Source organism: Betta splendens, chromosome 13, assembly GCF_900634795.4.
Source record: "Betta splendens chromosome 13, fBetSpl5.4, whole genome shotgun sequence".
NCBI lineage: Eukaryota > Metazoa > Chordata > Actinopteri > Anabantiformes > Osphronemidae > Betta > Betta splendens.
Genome location: NC_040893.2, coordinates 16,320,531 through 16,345,371, shown reverse-complemented (window position 1 = coordinate 16,345,371; position 24,841 = coordinate 16,320,531). Strand labels below are relative to the sequence as shown.

Genomic DNA, 24,841 nt, shown 5'->3' with positions numbered 1-24,841 from the left:
CAGAATGCCTCTGTGAAATGCAGCGGCAGTAAAGGCGGGACAAGTTATCAGCCCGACTTTGTTGCTCGGAGACAGTTTTGCGCGCTGCCGTTTGTGTGTCTGTGTGTGTGTCTGTGTGTGTGTGTGTCGCTCAGACGGCCATAAACGGATTATTCGTTTGCTACAGCGCGAACATGCCTAGTCATAGAAGTCACATCCCCCAAATTATCGCCCATCATTTGCGTTTACTGAGGTGAGAGATGAAGAACAAGAAACAGAGGACGGTCAGAGCTGGAACTAAGAGGAAAGGTAAACAGTTGTTAGCTTAGCAGCCTGTTAGCCGTCTAGCCTCAGCTGTCAGTTCAGGCTTGCGTGTGTTAGCATGTTAGCGTACGCTATTTAAAGTTGTATTTTTCGCAGTCTTTAGTTGTGTTATGTTTGTGCACGTGCTATCCGCTAACGCGCATCACTGAGACTTTAGCTAAAGGCTTTGTGGTCTATGAAAAGTCGCTGTTTTGATAAGTCAAAACAACAGAGAGGGACGTGGCACAATCACACATACAACAATTAAGTTAATATCTAGGTCAGGTATATTTTTTCCCTGTTATGTTTTACAATAACCTGTTTTTGAAAAACTTGATATTTCAGTTTGAACATAACATCCTGTCATAATGATATTGATCTTCGAAGCAATGATGCTGTGCATTCCTGTACCTGTGGCTGATAGTACAATGTATGAAAACTCTTTAAAATCATGACTCGCTTTACTAATAATAAACCACTGTTTGCAGTCCCCAGTGATGTGTCCCCTTCTACCAGCCTCCCACCTCTGGTTGAGGGTCAGCTGAGATGTTTCTTGCGAGTGACAATAAGTCGTGTTTTATGGACGGTACACAAGCCTCCTCCTGCAACATTTGTCAGGCTGCGCTGGTGGGGAGAGTCATCTGATGGGACACACTTCTTCCCCCGAGATGGGCTGCAGGTGTCACAGAAGAGCGTCAAGACGACCGCTCGCTTCCCAATCCGCTGCGGGCCAAAGCAGTTCACCTCATATCTCACAGGTATATCTCAACATTGTTTGTGTTTATACTGCTGCCGATATATATATTTTTAAAGTTTTTTTAAATTTAAAGTGTGTTTAAATGATACACAGATATGGGCTCTCTGGTGCTAGAGGTTCTGACAAAACCGGATCATTTGCCGATTGCTCGTGCTCAGGTCGCTGGCATCTCCAGCCTCTCTTTGTCACACCCAGTTGGTGGATTTTACACACTTGTATCTCCAACATCTGAAAAGCTGGGAGAGCTACAGGTAAGCGAGATGTTTGTTGACTGTAAAAGTAAAGAAGCAAGTAATCTGTGATATACTAAAATATATTATGTTATTATTGCAAATATGAAAACATAATACTGTCTCCCCAGGTGTCCCTTAATTTGGAGCCTTTAACTGAAGCCTATGATGGCAGCAACTCAGGTCCCGCTACAGATATGAGTGTGGAAGGACCAAATGTTGCTACATTGACTTTGCCCTCGCAGCCTATATCGATCTCAGCTGATAGTAGGAAACAATCAGTTGGCAGCGGCGCAAACACACCAAGGTTTGAAATAGTTAGCATCAGTTTAATATTGGTCAAAATAAAATTTGTGTGTCTCAGTTTCCCCCCACTATAATAATAATTTGTGTGTTTGGCTTATCAGAGGAAAAGACCATTTATACTTCCAAAATGCTCAAAAAGGCGTTGAAAATGACAACTTACTGGAAAATCAGATGTCGACAACAGGCAGGTCTCAGAGCCCAATGAACCCAACCGTGAATCCATCAACTGGTCAGCTTCCTAAACAAACATCTAGTGATATCCTCTCAGGTTAGTTGCAACATGACTTGAGGATTAAATTAGATTGTAATATATAACGTATATTGTACTGTAACTAAAAATGCAACAAATTGTCTGTTTCTTAAAATTTCATGTTGTAGTTCTTCTGGAACGTGGGAACAAGCTTAGAAATGCTATGGTGGCATCAGCTTTGAAATGTGATGTTGATGCCACTCCAGCTCTGAAAGATGCCCCATTCCCTCTCCCAAAGGACAACAGCGGACCACCTTCTAAGTATGTTTCAAACTTTTAAAGGGTTTTACCTGAAGTCGATGCTTCCACTATAATTTATTTCTATGTCTGCAGGCCTGACACCTCTCCCTCTGGGACACTTTTTCAAAGTATTCTTCTCGCTGAATCAAGTCTCAAACAGACTGATTATGTGGCTACGGTTCCAGAGAGTGGATTCAGCTATCCTACTGACATGGACAGTAAAGCCGTGGATCTTCTGCTTGGCAGGTACATACAGTACTGTGTGTGTGCATGTACTTCCAAATATTATGAAAAATTTAAGATACTCCAGCATTTTACTCTTTACCTTCTGCAGCATAAACACATCTCCCCTGCCTCATTGGGTTGGAGAAGGCTCCTCTCCTGGATCTCTGTCTGGCCACAGCAGTTTTTGTGGCGATAGTGAACTCAATGATCCACAGTATGATCAGAGTTTACTAGAAAATTTGTTCTACAAATCTCCTGTAAGTAGATTTGCTGTGGTGTCTGACATATCTCAGTGTGAGCAAAGTTACTATTATTGTCACTACCAGAGGTTGCTTCATTCTTTACTGGATATTTTGGATATCTTTTCAGATGCCTGATACCAGACCAAATGATGCCAAGGTGGCAGGTGAAGAAAACGTGTTGTCCAGTCAAAATCAGCAGCCTATGCAGTCTGGGGCCAAGGCTAGCGAAGGGTAAGATTTACATGCTGCTTGGAGAGTTAAAAAAATCAATCATTAAAGATGGGCTGAACAAGCCCTTACCCTGCTTTGAAACACTATATCTTTATTTCAAAGGCATGGTAATGATCAAAGTATTTAATTATGATATGATGCTGTAGAAAATCAACCAGTTACATCAAAGCACAGGAGACCACAAATAACACATGTGTTTTGACCACATTCTGACTATGTACAGACCAGCGCCAGAGCATCAGTTGTCTGCAGATTCTGGTGCCTTTCTTCCCGGCCTGAATGCAGACCAACTGACCTTGCTGAATTCAGTCCAAGGGGCGAGAGTGGGCATCGATTCTCTTACCGTACCTGCAGGTACCACACCCAGAAATGCCTCTAGTAAAGGAAAACCTCCTCGACCATCAACTAAAACAAAATGGTGGGTAATTATTATTATAATATTATTATTGCACATAAACACTGTCATAAGTAACAAGAAAGTCTGTAGTAACATATCTCTCTCTCGTTTTTTTTAAGCACCTTCTTTGTTGAATACATGTTCCCAGTAGCTATTACTTCCAAACACAAGCCCAGAGGGGGTGAGGTGACCAGAGCTGTTTGCAGTAAAGTCACAGGAGGAGGTATAACCAACTACAGTATGATCTTCTGTTATGAAAGTAACTAGAGTTTTGCCAGAATTTGTACATGTGATGGTAACCAATCCTTTTGTTTTAGTGTTGAAGTTCGCCCACCAAGCAACGTTTCCGGTCCACTTCAGCAAAGCAACGATAAAACAGTGGTGGGAAACAGATCTACTTTTTAAGATTTACTCGCGAAACACTGACCAAAAAAAGGTTAGTAACTGTGGACCAAATATTATTAATTTAATAATAAGGTTGAACTTTGGCATTGGCAGTGTCTCAATTTCTTGCAGCCTGTTCCTACTGGTAAAGCAGTTTACCCACTGCGCTGTCTGCTTCAGAGCAAGGAGCTGAGTCAGTCTGTTGTCTTACCTGTACAGAGCATGGAAGGAAACTGTCAAAAACACGAGATCGGACCTCTCAAGGTAGCTCAGAAGGTCAGCAAGTTTAGCATTTGTGTCTTAGAGGGTTATTAGAGCATCATTCTTTTTTCATTTTAGGTGTGTCTAAAACTTATAACAGAAAACATGCTGGGTTGGAAAGAGAGATTGTCTTCACAAACTGCCGCTACACCACACAGAGAGACTCAGTATTTTGATACTGGCAGGGAGGAGTTAATGACTTCTTACCTAGAAGATCCAAGGCCTAATGTATGGAGTCCTCAGAAACCTTCTAAAGTACCACCTTCTCATTCGAGCCTCAACGTGTCATCTCATAAAGTGTGGGATCAGGTTGATGAGGACCCCGAGGTCCTGCTACACACATTACTCATGGTGCCAGATGGAAAAGATTTCAACTGTGGACCTATGCAGGCTCTAAATGTGTACTTGAACTGCAAATTCTTTTGGTGTGATGAGATGGCAAGATCTGTTGTCAGTTGGGGTCAAGCAAACCCTACATTCAGCTTTCTTCAGGTGAGTTCAGAAAAAAACATTTAGTTATTTAATTCAGTTTTTAATAGAATATATATGCAGAATTACTGACTTTGTCTTTTTCGTTTCAGGTGACTCCTGTGGCCTTAACAGCTAAACTCCTGGAACGGTTGAAGAACAATGTGATGGTAATCGAAGTATGGCAGAAAATGGGAAGCTCAGGACAGGATCGGCTCCTTGGCCTTGTGAAATTACCTCTAAATCAGTTCTACATGTCATTTCGGTGAGTCAAAAAATATATTAATATTTTATTCTAATGGAAGTGAATTCACAATTACAATCACAATAACTATTAAATAATTATATAATATATTATATAACTATTATATAACCACTATCCCAATACAGCTATATGCCTTCATAAGCATGTGGAACATTCCTTGTTTGACTTCTCAGACTGTATTATGATAATGTAAAACTGTTATCTGCCTTTTACCTGTTTTGTTGATGACTGTTATTCTATCAAATCTAGAATGTACAAATTTAACTTTGATGTTAGTTATTGATAGCAGAAAAACGGCTTCTTTTCATATTGTATGTGCCCACTAGAAGGCGCTATAGTTCACCTCTTGGTGAACTATAAAAATAAAATGTCTTAATGTTGGAGCATTTCTAAATAAAAAAGCTAGAAAAAAGACCAAAAACTCTGTTTGCTTTTTTCCTATCTTGTTTCTTTCATTCAGGGATCCAAAGATTGCCCACCTTCTTCTCCAGGCGCAGTACCCCGTTTTAGGGGTGGACAGCTACATGCCTGTCATTGATGTATTCTCAGGAAGTTGTAAAGGAAATCTCCGGGTTGTTATGGCTATGGGAACATCAGAGCAGATAGCCTCGCTCCAGCGTACAAGAGTTGAAGAATATAACACTTTATCTCATCTCGTCAGACCGGTTCATCTGCTTGATCACAAACAGCTTTCACAAACTAAGGTTAGTGTTCATGATGGCTTTTTATTTCAGATGTTCTTGGCAGATATATCAAAACTACTTTCACAGCTGTGTCTCTCTCAGGTGCCTGCAGCACACAAGGAAATTATGAGAGAGCATTTATTTCTGATAAGAGTGGAGAAGATCAACGGACTGACACCTTTGCAGTCCACAGTGTGGGGTGAGGCTGACTGCTACGTGCAGTACAGTTTCCCCTGTCAGGACGGTGAAGTTGCTTCAAACATAGACCTCATAGAGAGTAGTAAGGAGAGAGCAATGCCAGTTCATTAAACCTTAACATTATTACGAATTAAAAAATGTTTTGCTCTGTATTACTAGAACCCCTTTTTTCTCTAATAGGTGTAGACCTAAAAGCATTTCGCACCACCACTACTCTTTGCGTGCCGGACCCAGTGTTCAGCCACACTGATACGCATGTGCTTCTGGCTCCTGAGGATATGCCTGTGCAAGGGCTGCTGCTCAGTTCCCTTTCATACCAAGGCCTGAACAGTGGAGCGGGAGTTCAATTTGAAGTCTGGTGCAGGTTGGTGATTGTTTTTCTCAGTATAAAAACTTAAATCTAACATTTTCATTTCCTTAAATTTTGCGAACATACTTGTACTTATTTTCCACTCCATCCACATATTTGATAGATAGTTAATTTTCGCAAAAGTTGTAAAATTATTTTATTTATTAATGTAAAAAAACTACCATTTCTCCAAATTCATTTTTTTACAATTATTACATCTTTGCAGATATTATTATCCAAATGTCAGAGATCAGCTTGTTGCCAAAGGTTTGCTTCCATTGTCCAAGCTGTGTGCCATGGTCACCATGCAGACAAAGCATCAAACTGAGGCCCAAATGTTTTCCGTGCCTCTAATTCCCAGGATGGACAGTGCTACAGGGCACCAGCCACAGCCCTCAGGTACGCAGACACAAAAGCAGTGTCATAATAAAACTGTGCCAGTACATTTGGCGCTCATCTGTTTTGTTTTTCAGGCCTGCTTGATGTATGCATTCAGTATAAGCACAGACACGTGAGACCTGAGGGCTTTGACGGTCGAGGAGCTGCCTCTCGCATTGTGACACTTGTAGTTCAAGTGCACAGAGCATCGGGTCTGCAGGCAGCAGCCAGGTATAACCACCACTTGGTTTAGATAAAATAGTTTAATTAGGTATAATTAAATAATTATAATAGGTATATATATATATATAATATATAATAGGTATAATTAGGTATAACTCTGACTTTTTATGTTGGTAATGCTGCTGTTACAGGGTACTGTCAGAACAAGATCAAAGGTTCAGCTACTTTGCTGATGTTGGGGTGAACACTTACGTCACAGTCCAGCTCTCCTTCTTGCCCGACACTGAGAAGAGGTGTACTCGCATAGCAGCCAGGACCTTCTGCCCAGAGTTTGAACACCACATGGAGGTGTCGTGTGATCTGCAGATTCAGAAGAGCAGTGGAGAAACTTGCAGCCTTGCTGAGCAGCTGGAAGAGGCCTCTGCTGTCTTTACTTTGTGGAATAAAGACAATCGCAAAGGTTTTATGGAAATTATTGCCACTTACACAATAAGCTATAGTTGTAATATATGAAATCAAATAAATCAAATAAATTTTCTTGACTTGCAGCAGTAAGCCTAGCTAAAGCTAAAGATGTGATGTTGGGCTCAGTAAAAATACCTTTAGCTGACCTCGTCCATAAAAAAACAGGTATGTACGTATGTATTTATGCTTTTAAAGCCAGTGTGTTTTCTGAAGAACATATAGTTAATATTATTATTTTCTTTTTCACACATTAAGGTATATCTGGCTGGTTTGGAGTATATATGCCTCTGGAAACGAGTTCTTCTCAGCACCAACAAATTTTAGTTGGAGGTCTAGAGATCTCCATTAAGTTTCCCCACCACTCAGACCGAGAGAGAGTGCTTAAAGCTGCTCAGGGTTTGGGCTGGGAAATGGCCCAGACGGACCATGAAATGCAGAATGAAGAAGAAATGTTGGAACAAAGCTCAAGGAAACTTTCTCTGACTTTTTCAATGCCTAGAGCGTGGATACCTGTTCATTGTTTACTTTTGCCAGGCCACAGTGAGCTTGAACGCTCCACCTACTGCTACTACAGATACAAGTTCTATGATCAGGATGCCTTTTGCTCTCCCATGAAACATCCATGTATCAAGGAGGGAGGAGAGGAAGGCCAGGCCACTGTCAACTTTGAAGGAAGTAGGACTGTGGAGCTAAGGAGCACTCAGCCCATAATTTGGTATCTGCGAGAGGAGAGACTTGAGGTGCAGGTGTGGGTTTCCTTCAACAAGCACAAAGCTGAAAGACCGAGTGACACAGACCGACTGGTGGGCTCAGCGTTTGTTGATCTGTCGACTCTTGCCAAGACGACAAAGCAGAAGCTGATTCTCAGTGGTAGGAAATGACTAACTGCATGATGCAATGAGTATTGAATTGCTTTAGTAACATTTCTTAGTATAATCAGAGGGTTTTGGTTTCACAGGAGTGTATCCGCTGTTCAGACGCACTGCAGCAGATCTACAGGGGGCAGCTCTCAGGGTGCATATCACTCTGACAGAAGGTTCTGTCCCCAGTGAGCCATCAGCTTTATGTGACACTCAGGTGGAGTCTGACAGTCAGGAGGGGCTCCTACTAGAGGAACAAGAACACCACCCTCTTTCACCAGCTACACCCAAACATAACCACATCAGACCCAAGAATGTATCATCTAGGACGGCTCCAGAAATCACATCTGTAGAGCAGACAGAAATGAACATGGATGAATCCTTCCCTGTTACAGTCACAGTGGACCAGGCCATGCACCTGAATCTGAAAGGTGGGTCTATGTTTTGACATTTTGTTTTTCTGTCCTCTTGCATAAATGTAACCACTTGTCAATCTGCAGGTTGTCCTTTAGCAGAGCGCAGTGAAGGGAAACCATGCTGTTGTGTTTCATACGTCACCGCAGACTCAGCTGAACCAGTGTCGACAGGGGTTGTAGCCAGCAGTGACTGCCCTGTGTGGGACCATCAACACGAGTGCAGGTCAAGTTATGGCTTAGAGGGTAAAGTCCTGAATTTTCAGACTCTACTGTAACTTCTGGCTGATGTATTTTTTTTCTTTCATCTTTACAGGCTTTTAAACCAACTACTGATTGATCCACAGCAATCTCTCGTCTTCAAAGTCTGGCATAAAGGAGGTATGTAACACACTAACTGTGTAATAGTTACTCTGATCTGTTGGATAATGTGTGATGGATTACTTGCTTTCTGCTTCCATAGACACAGAGAGGGTGCTTGGATTTGCCTCTGTAGACCTGTCCCCTTTACTATGGGGGTTCCCATCAGTATGTGGTTGGTACAACATTATAGACTTCAGTGGCCAGTGTCATGGCCAGCTGAAGGTATCCATCACTCCACTAAAAGGAGTCCACAACCTCAGAGTACAAAGAAAAACTGTGAATGAAGAAGACAGAACCTCACTGGTGAGAGAAAATTTTGCTAGAGTTGTTTTTTAATATTAAAAAGACCCTTTTTAAGGTTAGTAATGTTTCCTCTCTTTAGACTTTATTCCAGCCCCTTCCAGTCAGCTACCATACCACAGCCACGTACAGCAGCTTCCCCTCTCACATCAGCCGTTACCCTGAGCAGATGATCTCATCACCTGACCAAACAAACAGGCTGTTCCCGGAAAGGTTGTCTTTTGTCATTTTGAATTTGCTCACATGCTGAAACACTTGCATAAGTTCTACCACTGTATTTATTTGTATTGTTCCAAATGTTCAGGCCCGACGAGACTGAACGTCATTTTGAGCACATGGACAATGTTCGTCTTTACCACCAAAGTCTGCAAGAACAAGTAGCTGCTCATTCTGTCTATGACAGCACGTCAGGTGACGTTAATCCTTCCACCTCATTCCTGTTTTCAACACTCAGGTATTTGTCCTTAGAAACAATCCCTCATCTGTGCTTTGTACAGTCTTTCTTTATTTAAACCAGAACTTTGACTGCAACTTTATTTTCATAGGAAAAAACTAGGTGAGCTTGACAACATCCAGAGATACTTTAGCCGTAAACTTTCAACTCCCACGTTCCCATCCATGACTGCTCAGGATCATCACACCAGACACGAGGAAGAAAGGAAGTCAGAGACAGACACAAGTCAGCTTCTTTTCAAGTCCAACCACTTAGTGGGAGAAGTCAACAATATCATTAGTGGTGAGACTCTTCTTAGACTTAATGACTCCTCGTTTTAGTTTACTCAGCATTGGCAGGTCACCAAAGGTTCATGGACACATTATGCTGTTTACCCTTCAGCCATTGGTCATAAAAGTAAACATAGGTGTTCAAAGTGTGTTGAAAAGTGTCCCCTGTTTTTCAAATTTTAGCTGCTGGTCTGTTTTCTGGCAATTTCGTAATTGATTAATAGCTTAGGCTATTTCAATGCTGTTGTTTTAGATATCGCCAATACCAAAAGTGAAACACTGAATGCTGGAAAACAGGTTGTGAGAACTGATAAGTAATTAAGGAACTGTTGTGTAATGACTCACATTAGTTATAATAATGTTTTGTTTATCTTCATCCCAGGTCTTCAACAGCGCCACCTGGAGATGATTCCCTCTAACCTCCAGAGCACGTGTTTCTTTGTTGGGGAAAATAACACTCAGTCTATCCCTGAGAGTGAATCTAGTCCATGCAGAGCTTCAAATTCTTCTCCTGTGTCTTCAGCACTTCCAAGGATGTGTGAAGACCAGACTAAATGTGGATCTGTTGAGGTAAAGGACAGACACAACTACAAGATTACTGTATCTGAGGATGAAACCGAAGAGAGAACAGATGACAGTGAAGATGGAATAATGTGCAGACAGCACAAGCATGCTGCTGCTGCTGCTGCTGCTGCTGCTGATGATGATGATGATGACTACATCGATGAAGATTACAAGGAAGTTGTGGTGAAGCCAAGGCATCTAAATGAGGTGACCTCTTTAACAGACAAAACCAGTCCTTGGACCAGCATTCTGTCAGACCCTGATCTAGTGTCTCTGGTGAGTCTGGAAGAACCAGAGGATGTGATGAGGCAGATTTCAAATCGGGAAACACATGATGCCGATAACAAACACAAGTCTGACAGACAAGAGGAAACGGACAGTTTTAGTGGATCAACTGGAGACACTTCAGACACAGAGAGAGATGGTAAAAGGACACCACAAGCTTTAGATGAGAGACCAGCAGAAGAAGCAGACAGCTGTCAGGAGGAGTCACAAGACACATGTCCATCACCAGTCATGCACCTCACCACAGATACCCAGGATGCTGCTTGTTTCCCGGACAATCAAGACCTGCCGTTTCAGCCGTATCCTTGATCTATATTTGTTTAAGAACATGCTTTGTTGTTTTTTTTGGTTTTGCAGGAGAGTTCAAACTAAATGAGACAAGTGTATTATGTTTGTTAACCCATTTATATCAATGAGGAAACGCTCTTTAAACCTGTGCAGAGCAAAAAAGGTCCTAAAAGACGGCCATTAGGAAAATATAAAACCTGTCAGGTTTTTAAGATCATTGAGAGGCTGATCTGAACAGAAATATTAAGTACAATTGTTGACTTCTTTATGTAATTTTGGCACCTTTCATCTAAACTGTCCTGTTCGCTTGTATTATGTTCAGTTTTTTTTAACATATTACATTTAGCTCAGTTCCTGTGGAGATTCCCAATTTCTTCCTTCCCTCTCAGCAACTGGAGGCATCCATGAGAGCCATACGTTTGGCTCCTAGTTTCTCCCAGTCGACTGCTGACCCGGTAGGTGTTTGTTTTATTCTGCTGTTTTTAACACTCACTCACTTTGTGCTTTTATTTTGTAGAAGCTCATTGCTCAGCTTTGTTCTTAGAATAACTATGCTGTTGACCTGGTCCGACTGCTAGAACCACTTTGGAACAATGTGTCTTAGAAGACACTTTACTCTGCACCACTGCTGCACAGACACAAATGAAAGGCGTGTTGTTGGGTCGATCTTTCCAGGGTCAGGACATTTCTACTCGCAGGGGTCCACGCCAGCGTCCCCACATGTCACCACCATCCATGAAGAAGGAGACTGAACGAATAGCAAAAATATTTGCAGCCCACTTTGATGCCGGCCGTTAACATGTTGTTGTCTTTTTTGCTTAATGTCGCTAATTTTATTTTTGTGAAACGTAATGTATATTAAATGTAACATGTTTCTACTTTTATAATTAAATATTTCAGTTTACTATTTAACACTTCATTCCTTTTTGTCTTTTGCTGTTTACTGTCCGCTTTGTGTAATACAGCATCCTAATTTATATTCATGTCGTGGAACCAGCGCACAAATACGCGACACTGACACATGAAGTTATGTCAGCGAATGCAAAGAATGTCGAGCCGTTTAGACGCGATCAGTGAGCCTGCTTTACGGACGTTCTTCTGAGTTGTTGATAACGTTGAATCTTTGGGTCGTGGCTTCACGCACGTGCATCGTGGAATGAAACGTCATCAGAGGAGGCTGCAGTCGCGGATGTCGGCGTCAGGTGTCAGCGAGGCTGCCGGTTTATCTGAGGAGTCGACGTCAGATTTGTTTTTAATTCTCATTGGAGTCTTTTGGCACTTTTTGTATGGCATATGTCACAACAGGAGGGTTTAGATATTTTAAAAGCAACTTTTCATTACCTGAGACTTGACGTCGGCTGCAGCTGGTCCGCAGTTTGTGTCAGTTTGTGGATGATCGCTCCGGCTTTGCGTACGTGCGAGGACAGGCTGATGTTTGCCTCGTGGGCATATTCATGACTGCGCTCCGTTTCTGTGGATGAAGCTCATCGATCATCTGAGCTCCATCTGTCGCCATGGTCGCTGCTGATCTGGCCCCTAGCGCCGCTGTCAAGGTGTTTTCAGCCGGAGCGGCTGCGTGTGTGGCAGAGCTGGCCACCTTCCCCCTGGACACGGCCAAAGTCAGGCTTCAGGTGAGTCCCACATGTCAGGAGCTTCCCCAAAGCCCACAATTATGAATAGAAAAACTGTCTTTGAACTTCATATATGTATCAAAACTGGAAAACCTATTATCTAGGATAATGTGTACATATACAGTAAAATAGAAAATAACATTAGACACTAAGCTTTGAGATGTAATGCGTCTTTATGTGCATTTATTAGATTCAAGGTGAATCCAGGACCTCGTTGGAAGGCCAGAGAGCAAAATACAGAGGTGTGGTTGGCACCATCTTCACCATGGTGAAGACCGAGGGTCCCGGGAGCGTGTACAATGGCCTGGTTGCCGGGCTGCACAGGCAAATGACCTTTGCCTCAGTCCGCATCGGGCTGTATGACACCTTGAAGCAGTTCTACAGCGGCGGATCAGAAAGTATGTTATAAGCTGCCAACACAGAGACACACGCCATCTCTTGCAGCATAATGTGAGGGTACTTTACATCTGACACGTGTACCTTCTGAACCCTCTGAACCAGTTTTACCTCACAGAATGCTGCAGAATGTAACCTACCAGGAACATTCTTCCTCCCATAGGCCTCACCTGTTGTAATTAAGCAGCCCTAATTTGAGCTAGACAGACGGTCCTTCTTGTTCCAGCCTGCAGGCCAGCTTAACGTCCTCAACCAGTCGACTTACAGTACATATAACTAGTTGAACCAGTTTGAATGGGCCCGAGCAACATGTGTGTCAACAGTCTGTCTGTCTGCATTTATAGCATTGAGTATATACTTCACAAATACAGTATGACTTCAAAGAGAGCGGGGGTGTCCATGGGCGTTAAACTGAAATAACCATGTCAATCAAACAATACTGTTTCATGACATCAAAATCAAATATAAATACAATGTAGACATGTAAGAAATTCTAGAAGAGATCCTTTGCCACACTAAGGACGTGGGGAGGCACAGTGGCCTAGTATGACTATTATAGCAGACGAGACTGAAACAAACTATTGTTATGATCAAGGAAGTAAAAGCCTTGCACTGTTTCCTGTACGGCAGCTGTTGGCCTGGCGTCCCGGCTCCTGGCTGGCTGCACCACGGGGGCGATGGCGGTGGCCTTCGCTCAGCCCACTGATGTGGTGAAGGTCCGGTTCCAGGCCCAGGTTCACCTGCCTGAGAGCACGTCTGTCGCCAGATACAGCAGCACGATTGATGCCTACAAGACCATTGCCAGGGACGAGGGTTTTAAAGGGCTCTGGAAAGGTGAAAGAGGGCGGTGTACATTTACTGTGGCAGAAGTGTTTGGCAGAGGCGTAACTCTAAATCTGTGTCAAGGCCTCAAGCATTGTGATTGTTTCAACCTGTCTTTTAAGGATGTCTGCCGAACATTACACGCAACGCCATCGTAAACTGTTCCGAGCTGGTGACGTATGACATCATCAAAGAGCTCCTCCTGCAAAGCAAGCTTATGACTGGTGAGAACACAACTGCAGCGCCGCAGTTGTTTAATTTCCACCTCACTGTTTCCATTATTGCTGACAAGACAAAGTAAATTAATTTATGTGAAGGTTCCTCCACATAAAACAGACTGTACCAGGCACTAAGAAAAGAAACACTGAGCAATAAGTAACGCTTTTGTCCCCTGGCCTCTGATAATCACAGCGTGTTTGTGTTTGTGTTTGTCAGATACGATGCCTTGTCACTTCACTGCTGGCTTTGCAGCAGGTTTCTGCACCACGATTGTAGCGTCTCCAGTGGATGTGGTTAAAACGCGCTTCATGAACTCGGTGCCTGGCCAGTACAGCAGTGCTACCAAGTGTGCAGTAACCATGCTGATGAGAGAGGGACCCACCGCTTTCTATAAGGGGTGCGTAATTTTGCTATCTACAGCTGCCACGTCAGATTCATCTGTATAATAAAAGGGCAAACGGAAATTCACACGTCCTCCTTTTCAGGTTCATGCCATCGTTCCTTCGTCTGGGGTCCTGGAACATCGTGATGTTTGTGAGCTACGAGCAGATTAAGAGAACTGTGAAAGAATTTCAGCACCAGTTTCCTACCTGACTACTGGTTTGGTCAGGACTGCTGGACCACACTCCCTCAGGGACAAACGCACAGGCTCAGTCACAGAAGCTAATATTCACTTCTTAGCTTTCAGGAACTGAGAATATAATTACACAGTATGAATATTCTCAAATATTACAAATAGGTAATTTTTCAGAACATTGTAGCATTAAACCTGACATTTGTAGGAATGCATAGCTTCCTCATGGTGTTTTTGAAGTGATCAACTGATTTTCTATGAAGATTGAATCTGGTGTAAACAGGTGAAACAAAGGCAATAAAGAATTATATATTATCAATGCTGTCTTTTGTGCATCATCATGCAAAATGAAAAAAAAAACTACATACTGTATAAGTGCACAGTTCTAATATATTTATTTAAAAAAACTGGAACACTGACCTCAGGTCAGTCCTCGTAGCATCTTACCTTTTTCTTCATAAACTGTTCCATCTGTTGTCCAAAATTCTGACTGACTGTTTGAAATGGCAGGGGACTCTAGGCTGCCCTGTGGCTCTTAGCATTTTAATCTGTCAGCAGATTGTCGTTCCACCTGACTTTGATGTGAGTCACACCGCTCCTGGGTAGCGATGAAAGAATTACTTTGTAATTTGGAGTCTGTGCCTGTGGGATCATTCAACCTTTACATGGAGCCTCCCTGACTCCTCGTTTTATCTATTTGTCTTCTCAGTCCAAGACTCTGACTGACGTTTAGTCATGTGAAAATTTTAAGAAAGAAATTTAGTCTATATAGAAAAGAAAGAAATAATTTTGAACAAAACAAAATAAACATCATCATCAAATTGCCTATGAAGCACATTCACACCTCCCCGTCCTTCATGAAGGACTTGGTACAGTCCAGGTGCAGGTGAAGGTATTTAGGCCTTGCTGTGGCCTAAACTCAGTAGCTTATGGATGTTCAAGCTCCTGCACCAGTACAACGGTAACAACAAAGACAGTGTTTATTTTTAAGTCTGCAGTTAACTTATCATGATGCAAGTCTTTGGATTAGAACATTTTAATATTCACAGTTGTATTGGCTACAATAGTGTCATTTGGTTAGTGTAGACCTTCGATAGTGTAAAGCTCTGCTGCACTTTGGATGTGTTACATTCCTATTGAACTAAAATGTAGAAATTATTGGACTGTTTTACATCAAACTTGAAATGGAATAAACTGAAGAGACAAAATAACCTGCATTTGGTCCACATTACAATCCTTACTAAAGGTGACCCTGCTGCTATGATCTCTACAATTAACGTTCTCTACCTTTTTTTTTGCTGTGAAGGTTCAGCCATGGACCGACTTACAATTCAGATGTGGGCACTTTGTATCTTGAGCTGGATGTGTGTAAAGCCAGTGATGGGCCAGTCGTAAGTTTAGAACTTTTAGAAATGACAACCTGTTCTCTGTGGGGTTTCGTTCTAACTGTGTGTCCTGACTATTACTGTGTGCTGGTTGTCTGTAGATCGTATATAGTGACTATTCCTGCAGTTCTGGAAGCAGGCGCTCAAACCAATTTCTGTGCGAGTCTCCTGCAGCCCAACGAGACTCTGCGTTTGACCGTCAGGCTGATGTCTGACCAGAAGAACTTGACTCTTCTCAATATGACTTCAAGTAAAGAGCTTCATAGCTGCACTTTATTCCAGGTGAGCCGCTTAAAAACTCAATGTTGAGAAGTTTGGGTTAGTGTTGACTGCATGTACATACTAAATGGCTTTTACACTTCGAAGACTGAAAATTGACTTTTTGTGTATAACCTTTCACAGGTTCCTGTGGTGCAAACAGATGCCATTCAGAATTTCACAGTGGAGGTGCGCGGCCCCACATTTTACTCGCAAAAAGTCATGAAAGTAATGATTAAAGTCTATCAACCCATGACGTTCATTCAAACGGACAAGCCGATCTACCTCCCCGGACAAACTGGTAACAGTTCAGCTGAACCTTTAATCAAAGACATCTGTTGTGATGGAAAAACATTACAACCTTTTGAATTTCATAGTGAATTTCCGAGTTGTCACCCTGGATACCAAGCTGAGACCATTCAATCAGCTGGTAAGCTTTTGACTTCAGAAACTACAGACCAATGTGATTTGTGTAGTTGCAGACTAGAGGTTCGTTTAATAGATTTGGGCAGAAGCTTTGAAATTTTCAACGTAAATCTAGCTCAAGTCCTACTCAATGTCACCACTTTATTTCTAGTGCTGACACAAAAATAACTTGGGTATTGTTTTTTTTACCCCCCAAACAGTACGATACCATAACAATTCAGGTAAGAAGTTTCACTTTTTCTGCATATGCCCTAACTAAAGATAAAGGTCAGTAAGACATTAAAACCAGTTGCTTTTCTCATTCTAACAGGATGTTGGCAATAACCGGATTGGACAGTGGCTGAATGAAACATCCAGTGGTAAAATCTTGCAGCTTTCTTACTCCCTGGATTCTGAGGCTCTTGAAGGAACCTACATGATCACTGTATTCATCGGTAACCAACAAATAAACCAGGACTTTCAGGTGGCCCAATATGGTACGAAATAGTATCCCTTTTTTTTATTCAAAGCTGAAGAGGGATCATTGAAGTTGATGATAATCTAACCTTGTCCTTTCAGTTTTGCCCAGGTTCTATGTAAAAATAGTTGCACCTGATACCGTTTGTATTGGACAGGCAGTAATCAGCGCTCAAGTATGTGCCAAGTAAGTGGAAGTTTCTACTAATGGCCTTAAATGCAAATACTGACGTTCATAAACTGATTCAGTAACTTGTCTGTAGTTATACGTATGGCCAGCCTGTACCAGGAAGTGTTAAAGTGGGCATCTGTCGACTCCTTCAACAATACATTTACCCTCCTCTGCCAGTCGTCCCTGATGCAACGGCTTCATGCTATGATGGCACAAAGCAGGTATGCTCCATACAGTGATTAGGTTTAAATAGGACCTCATTGTACCATTAGCCAGGCTAATTCATTGGGGGGGGGGTCATGTATTTGTACTCTGATGTGGTCATTTATTCCTTGAACCTTATGTCAACCTTACATTTAGGCTGACAATGAAGGCTGTGCCACGTTTAGCTTTAATATGTCAACTTTCACTAATATGGACAACAATGTGTTTGCGGACATACTGGATCTCACAGCTACTGTGCAAGAGGAGGGAACAGGTACGTCTCGTTAACTTTACAGGTTAACTGCTGGCGTTTCATTTGAATGGACTTTAATAATGGCTTCATCTTTTACAGGCATTTCTCTCTCTCAAGAGAAGACCATAAGTATTTCATACGTTATTGGAACGCTGTCTTTCCTAAATACACCCACAATTTATGACAAAGGATCAACTATTGCGGGAACAGTAAGCCTAAAATATCCTGTTTGTATAGAATGCTCACCCAGAGAAATGTGACACTTGCCCTGTGCTGTCAACAGGTTAAAGCTGTTGACTACAATAACGTGCCCATTCCAAACATGCAACTTTACCTGTTTGCGGGAGAACTGTGGTCGTCAAATCTGCTTCAGAACCTCACAACAAACAGGCATGGTGTCGCCACGTTCTCCTTAAACACAAAAAACTACAGCACGAGCATCCACCTCTACGTAAGCAAACAGCATTTTCCTACTATGTCCCAACTGGCTTGAAAATGCAAAGGCCTAAACCATCTTGTCATCTGTAGGTGAGCAACACACCTGTCCTGACCTACCCTCCATATCGAACTCCGTACTATGAAGCTGGGGACATTATGCTGTCTTTGGCCCAACCGGTCTCTGCTGATACTCAGATAGTCAGCTCCCTGGTGGTCACGAACAAGGATAACCCACTTTCCTGTGGCGTGAAAGAAAAAATCTCGATCCAGTACACTGTGGTTGGCGAGAACCAGGGCAGCATGTACTTGATGTATCTGGTAAGTGGAAGGTGAACCAACTCTAGTTCTTTCCCAGCACTTCTGGCACAAACGGTAAATCCGCACCCATAAACTGTTGTCTTTGTTTCTGCTCCCAGCCTCAAGCATGACTTTGTCTGGTGCTAATACTCTTAACTCAAATTACTCAAGTGTGATATTTTTCCAGGTTTTATCCAGGGGGGTCATTACCATGCAAGGATCTAAAACCCTTCCATTGCAAAATCAACCAGGTGCGTCCTCTACAGCCTGTAAACAAAGTTGGCATTTAAGTCACTTAGTGTTGCTAATTCACAGCACACCTAAAGGCTCCTGGTATGTATGTTTAATTTTTGTCAAATGCCTTGTCTGCATAGATGTTACAAGACATTGCCCGGTGTCTCGATGTGCCTGATGATGGACTGATTTCTCTGCCTGGCAATTAAACTTAGACATGTGTAATGGCTGGGTGGTTTCCTGTTTTTCAGTGGGTCAGGGTGAGGTGTCCTTTAATCTCAAAGTATCTCCAGACATTGCACCAATGGTCCAGGTTGTAGCTTATGCCATCCTCCCCAGTCAGACAGTGATCGCCAGCAGCGCTAACTTCATCACAGAGAAATGCTTCAGGAACAACGTAAGGCACAATCTCCCAACAATAACCTTGTTTGTAGTTGAATACAAAGCTTTTTTTGAGAAGGTGATCAGTTTAGTTAACTCCGCCCCTCACCCAGTGGTTGTGACGTTTCAGGTGTCTGTAGCATTTTTCCCACCGTCAGCAGTTCCAGGGGAGACGACCAACCTGCAGGTGACTGCTGATCCAGGCTCTCTGTGTGGCATCAGTGCTGTCGACCAGAGTGTCTTCATCATGGAGCCAGGAAAGAATCTAAATGCAGATGAGGTTACTGCTGCCACCATGTAGATTATGAAACCGATTACCACTCTTATGTTGACTGTCTTGTGATCTATAAGCATCCGCTATTATCATTTTTAGATATTTAATCTGCTGCCTGTCACACAAATGTCCTACATCCCATACGAGGTTCAAGATCCTACTGAATGTTTGCCTGTAAGAGCAAGTCGACAGGTTTCGCCCAATCAAGGTGTTGACGTTTACACAGTTTTACAGGTACTAGAGCAGTCAACTTTAAACACAACCAACTAATTTACTTCTGCATTTGAACAACATTTTATTTTTTTTTTATCTAGAACGTAGGACTGAAGATGGCAACAAACCTGTTCATTCAGATGCCTTCATGTGTCAATTTTAAAGGAACAGAATACTATGGTAACTAGTTGAATATTGGTTTAACACTTTTTACTGGTGTATTGTATGTAATATTATATAAAAAAAAATTTATTTTTTTTTTTTCTCTTCTTCCAGAGAGATTGAGGTTTATGCCACTTGTTATGGCAGATGCTCTTCCTGGGCCAGTCAGAGCACCTTCCCCAACCACTTCTGCTGCACCAATAGTTACTGTTCGTGATTTCTTTCCTGAGACCTGGGTGTGGCAGCTGGTGGCAGTTGGGTAAGTTTCAGCTGCAAACGGGCATATCTTACTATATGCAAAGAGGGATACAAGTATTTTAATGAGGTACTGTAACTCAACAGGCCAGTGTGCATCAGGTAAACTGCACAAATTCTGCAGCGGCATGAAACCTAAATTTTTTTTTTAACATTTGTGGTTTTAGCTTAACTGTGCATTTTCTGCTCCAGGGTCTCTGGACAGAAGAATGTGTCCCTGACGGTTCCAGACACCATCACCACCTGGGAGACGGAGGCTTTCTGTTTGTCCCCTCAGGGTTTTGGTTTGGCCCCTCTTGAAGAAATCACGGTCTTCCAGCCTTTCTTCCTGGAGCTCACTCTGCCCTACTCCATCATCCGAGGGGAAAACTTTGTGCTAAAGGCAATTGTCTTCAACTACCTCAGAAGCTGCATCATGGTAATTACTGCATAATAAATGGGTCTTATGTGAACATGTCTGTATGCAGATGTTTAATGTGGTACTTTTACCTGCCTCTACGTCTATAGTTTGACATTGGTTACCCATTGTTTAATCATACTTGCTCCTAGCACATTTACTGCCAGTGAGTTGTGCACATCTCCTTCTCAAACAGGTCACTGTGACTCCCGCCCCGTCTTCAAATTACACCCTCACTCCTCTGTCTGGTAACCAGTACACGTCCTGTCTGTGTGGCAGCGAGCGTAAAACCCTCAGCTGGACCATGGTCCCATCCAGTCTAGGCAAGTCTAACATGCTAATTTAAGACAAATGAGTCTCAGTAATTTATTTTATTTATTTTTTTTACATAAAGGAAATGCTGACTCACTCAATCATAAACTACAGTAAAGCAGTGCTGTATCATCTCTTGTAGGCACAGTGAATGTGTCTGTGACAGCGGAGGCTGTATCATCCCACACGTCATGTGGAAATACGTCTGTGAGCGTTCCGGACAGGGGCCGTGTTGACATTGTCACACAATCTCTTATTGTGGAGGTTGGTGTGATAAAACAGAGCTATAATGGAGAATACCAGAAGCTCAGTTGTCTAACATGTTACTGATAATTTTCTTTCTTTCCTTTCAGGCAGAGGGAAGTGAGATGACTCAGACTTACAACTGGCTGCTCTGTCCGAATGGTATACGCTTTAACTGAAATGCTCTGGTTTTGTTTGTCCTGTACTGATAAATGCTCCTTCACATGAACTGTATCCTACAGAGATGTGTCTTGATCTAAGTGGCCTGGTCCCTTGCCCTTGTGCACAGGTTCAACAAGGAGTATCTCAGATCATCCTTGGTATTGACTGACTTGGCCGTCAATTAAGGTGGCTTGTTTTGTTTTACAGGACAGAGTCTAACCCAGGCAATGACCCTGCAACTCCCAGCAAATGTGATTAATGGATCTGCCCATGCTTCAGTATCTGTGCTTGGTAAACTGACTGGTCACCCTGCATATGATTGTTCTAGAATGACATAACTTGTTTTAAACAAAGCAAATATATATATTTTTTTTAAAAATCAACTCAGGCGACATCCTGGGCCGAGCCCTGCAGAACCTGGATGGCCTGCTGCAGATGCCGTATGGATGTGGGGAGCAGAACATGGCTCTTCTGGCTCCTGACATCTACATCCTCCAGTACCTGAAGAACACACAGCAGCTGAGCCCAGACATCAACAAGAAGGCGACAAACTTCCTCACCAGTGGTCAGTGTGTGTGCTTTTCCATAAATCAACATTCAATCAGATCTCATGAGTGGCATTTATATCCAATTTATATTTGCTACACAGGCTACGCAAGACAGCTCAACTACAAAGATAATGTTGGAGCTTACAGCACCTTTGGCTCAGGACCAGGAAACACATGGTGAGATCATTACTAAACATCATACAACTGTTTGTCGTAGCATTGTCTGGCTATGCATATCGCCACTGTTAACGGTGTGTACTGCTGTTCTATAGGCTGACAGCATTTGTACTGAAGTGTTTCGTTAAAGCTCAGACTTTCATCTACATTGACCCAACAACAATTGAACAGTCAAAGACTTGGCTGATAAATGAACAAAAGACAACTGGCTGCTTTCAAATGTCTGGAACACTCTTCCACAGCACAATGAAGGTAAACTTGGGGGGCTGAAGATAGTTACAGTGAACTCATGGTGTATAGCTTTACTGTCAGAGTAAATGCACGTCCAGTGACGTGTGAATGCTTCCTCTCTACAGGGTGGAGTGTCTGATGAAGTGACTCTCAGTGCTTTCATCACTGCTGCCTTCTTGGAGATGAACACATCAGCTGATGTACGTCTTTGCTGTTCCAAGGGGTTGATAACATTGCTAATTGAGACTCATTTGCATCACAAGTTGTGGGGGGAGTTGGCGTCAACCTCAAATCAACTTTCTGCACATGTTCACTTTGACTGTAACTAGTAGATATTGAATCTGGGCTGTTTTCAGACTACAGTAATAACAAACTGCCTGTCGTGCCTGAAAAACTACATTGGCATTGATGACACCTACACTACAGCTCTGCTGGCCTACGTCTTCACTCTGGCAGGAGACATGGAGACTCGTTCTCTCCTTCTGCAGCACCTGGACACTGTTGCAATAAAACAAGGCGAGTTTCACTTTGAAGTGAATTAATCTGACCTCCCTTTCTGTGAATGTAATGTTTGCTGTGTCTGGTTCCAGGAGGTTTCCTCTACTGGTCTCAGAGCTCAGAGGAAACTTCAGCCTCTCTGTCTGTGGAGATCAGCTCCTATGTGTTACTGGCCAAACTCAGTGCCTCACCTACAGCTGAGGACCTGGGCTACTGCTCCAGTATCGTTAGGTGGCTGACGGGGCAGCAGAACCAGTATGGAGGCTTCTCCTCCACCCAGGTACTGATCTGTGTCCTATTATTATTATTATATATACATTCGATCTGTGACCAAACTGTAGATGGTCACACAGTGCTTGTGCTTTGTGTTGTAGGACACAGTGGTGGCTCTCCAGGCTCTGGCTCTCTACTCCACTCTGGTGTTCAGTCCAACAGGTTCCAGCACAGTGACGGTCCAGTCTCCCAGTGGCCAGCTGACATTTGATGTGAACCAGAACAACAAGCTGCTGTACCAGGAGAAGAAGCTGCAGCCAACCTCGGGAATATACAGCCTGACTGCAAAGGGGAATAAGTGTGCATCAGTACAGGTTGGTCAACATCTGTACCATATGGGGTGCCAAATGTAAAAGAAGCACCTATAACTAGTTTTCTCACATTTAACTAAATGACACATGTTTTCTCACATTTAGTTAAATGTGCAAAAGTCTAAATGGTAAATGTTAAATGTAAATGTTGGCCGATTGTAAACTGAATATTCATGAATGGGCAAGTAGACTCCACCCCTACCCTCAAACAGCGCTGGTCTCAGATCAGAGACGCGAACTCAATCACCTCCAACAGTGCGCGCAAACCCCGCCCACATCTGATCTGGAAACTTTTGTTTTTAGCCTGGACGTAACTTCGGCTAGCTAGTATAGTTAGCCAACTAATTCTCCACCAGCGCCACAGAAATATTCTTTTTAAACCCACTTGACTCCTCATTAATGGTGTTTACGACAGAACGGCAGTTTGAAGCGGAGCCTCAGCCCGCACACCTGCCGTTACAGCCCGTTCAATCTCCCCCAACGGGAGGGAGTCGGAGCTGGCGGCCATGATGGCTTCGACTTCAAGCTTCTCTCCAGTATTTTCGTGCACCGATCCAGAGTCAGATGTGGGCGGAGCTATGCGTACTGTTTGACGTGTTTGAGTTCGCGTCTCTGATCTGAGACCAGCGCTGTTTGAGGGTAGGGATGGAGTCTTGCCCATTCATGAATATTCAGTTTTACACTCGGCCAACATTTAACATTTAGATTTAACATTTAACATTTACATTTAGACTTTTGCACATTTAACTAAATGTGAGAAAACATGTTGTGTCATTTAGTTAAATGTGAGAAAACTAGTTATAGGTTCTACTTTTACATTTGGCACCCCATAGTACCACCGCAAGCCTTGTAGTGAATTTCATCCTGACAAGGTTTTTGACTAGTTAAAATGTGAACCCTGTATTCTCAGATCTCTGTTACCTATAACATCCCAACTCCAACAAATGTCACTACTCTTAATGTGACAGTCAAACCAGAATCTAAGTCCTGCACATCTCAAGTCACCCTGAAGATTAAATGCCTGTAAGTTCCAAAACTATGACACTGTGAAAATGGCTCAACATTGCAGGTATAGTGATGTCAGATTTGTGTTGCAGTTACAGTGGAAATGGGAACAGCACAAACATGGTAATCCTGGACATGAAAATATTGTCTGGGTTCATCCCAGACCCAGAGTCCCTGAAATCAGTAAGTAAAAGGAACGGTGCCGTATGTATTTTATATGTATATATATTTTTTTTCTTTTCTCTCTAATGCTGGTTGTCCCTCAGCTCCAAAATGCCTCATTAGTGCAAAGGCTTGAGCAAACGGGAGATCGTGTCCTGGTCTACATTGAAGAGGTGAGGAAATCAATGGTTGGCTTTATTTTCTTTTTTTTTTTTTTCTTTCTTACAGAACTTAATTTTTTTTTCCCTACAGTTGCAAAAGCACACAGAAATGGATTACAGCTTGCGAATTGTGGAGAACGTCCCGGTGCAGAACCTAAAGCCAGCTGCAGTAAAGCTCTACGACTACTACAAGCCAAGTGAGACTTGTACAACACAAACAAGAGACAAGGACTCAGTGTTCCACTTGGTCTTGCGTTGCTCTATTGCCAGTCAGGGATAAATTGTGCCTTTGATGTCAGCCTAAAGCAATCAAGATCTCTTCTCTGGTTCCAGGTCTCCAAGCTCAGACGACGTACACCTACCCCTGTGCTGGAGGAACCACCCACAAGTGACTAGTAACATGGGCCTTTTCACACATGTAAACCTCTAGCAAGAATAAAATGGCAGTACCAAAATTGGATTGTATGACTTTTTGTTCTTGTGCAGTTTGAGGAACTAATTACTGTTTTCAGAAAAACTAGCACATTCAGCAAATGTGACTGTCTTGTTACAGGCTGGTCCTGTGTTTAACACTTTGCTGTTTTGCGCAAGATGCTGTATTTACACAATGCAAGGGGGCGGTTTTGGCCCTCACTGCTTGACATGACAAGATGTCACGCTAATTAAGAGTATTTGCAGTACTGACGTCGGGCACATATCTCATGCAGCACAATGTCACTCC

At 42.7% G+C, this 24,841-nt stretch overlaps 3 protein-coding genes across 6 annotated transcripts; all 3 read left to right on the top strand.

Annotated features, from left to right (window-relative positions):
- Positions 1-53: 53 nt before the first annotated feature.
- On the top strand, positions 54-11,502 carry c2cd3 (C2 domain containing 3 centriole elongation regulator). Of its 4 annotated transcripts, none has more exons than XM_029171661.3 (33): positions 54-288; positions 771-1,040; positions 1,133-1,290; positions 1,401-1,576; positions 1,677-1,843; positions 1,954-2,086; positions 2,159-2,311; positions 2,400-2,547; positions 2,660-2,763; positions 2,987-3,181; positions 3,280-3,383; positions 3,478-3,596; positions 3,677-3,808; positions 3,884-4,297; positions 4,387-4,538; positions 4,999-5,242; positions 5,324-5,501; positions 5,600-5,783; positions 5,995-6,167; positions 6,242-6,377; positions 6,521-6,789; positions 6,882-6,959; positions 7,050-7,664; positions 7,753-8,085; positions 8,155-8,293; positions 8,384-8,448; positions 8,531-8,733; positions 8,813-8,943; positions 9,035-9,184; positions 9,276-9,466; positions 9,836-10,601; positions 10,937-11,045; positions 11,266-11,502. In XM_029171661.3, exons 1-33 carry the CDS (start codon positions 240-242, stop codon positions 11,386-11,388), a joined length of 6,561 nt encoding a protein of 2,186 aa, XP_029027494.1. In that variant the 5' UTR covers positions 54-239; the 3' UTR covers positions 11,389-11,502. The 4 variants fall into 4 exon arrangements, with proteins under 4 accessions (XP_029027494.1, XP_029027493.1, XP_029027492.1 ...); XM_029171660.3 differs by having other exon boundaries at positions 6,879-6,959; XM_029171659.3 differs by having other exon boundaries at positions 5,309-5,501.
- A 300-nt stretch (positions 11,503-11,802) lies between these two features.
- On the top strand, positions 11,803-14,547 carry LOC114868220 (mitochondrial uncoupling protein 2-like). Its single transcript, XM_029171663.3, has 6 exons — positions 11,803-12,221; positions 12,412-12,619; positions 13,248-13,451; positions 13,562-13,663; positions 13,875-14,055; positions 14,144-14,547. The coding sequence occupies exons 1-6, from the start codon at positions 12,105-12,107 to the stop codon at positions 14,250-14,252; spliced, it is 921 nt and encodes a 306-aa protein (XP_029027496.1). The 5' UTR covers positions 11,803-12,104; the 3' UTR covers positions 14,253-14,547.
- A 579-nt stretch (positions 14,548-15,126) lies between these two features.
- On the top strand, positions 15,127-24,575 carry LOC114868656 (alpha-2-macroglobulin-like). The gene is made up of 36 exons (XM_029172445.3): positions 15,127-15,193; positions 15,539-15,623; positions 15,719-15,899; positions 16,020-16,176; positions 16,253-16,305; positions 16,502-16,522; positions 16,612-16,777; positions 16,860-16,944; positions 17,021-17,150; positions 17,290-17,407; positions 17,486-17,595; positions 17,670-17,837; positions 17,915-18,142; positions 18,309-18,372; positions 18,607-18,752; positions 18,867-19,016; positions 19,110-19,244; positions 19,325-19,403; positions 19,500-19,644; positions 19,833-20,058; positions 20,234-20,360; positions 20,492-20,613; positions 20,703-20,754; positions 20,962-21,045; positions 21,143-21,319; positions 21,404-21,479; positions 21,575-21,731; positions 21,836-21,910; positions 22,067-22,226; positions 22,301-22,488; positions 22,583-22,795; positions 23,703-23,815; positions 23,890-23,980; positions 24,064-24,132; positions 24,212-24,317; positions 24,454-24,575. The coding sequence occupies exons 1-36, from the start codon at positions 15,166-15,168 to the stop codon at positions 24,510-24,512; spliced, it is 4,344 nt and encodes a 1,447-aa protein (XP_029028278.1). The 5' UTR covers positions 15,127-15,165; the 3' UTR covers positions 24,513-24,575.
- The last annotated feature ends 266 nt before the right edge of the window (positions 24,576-24,841 follow it).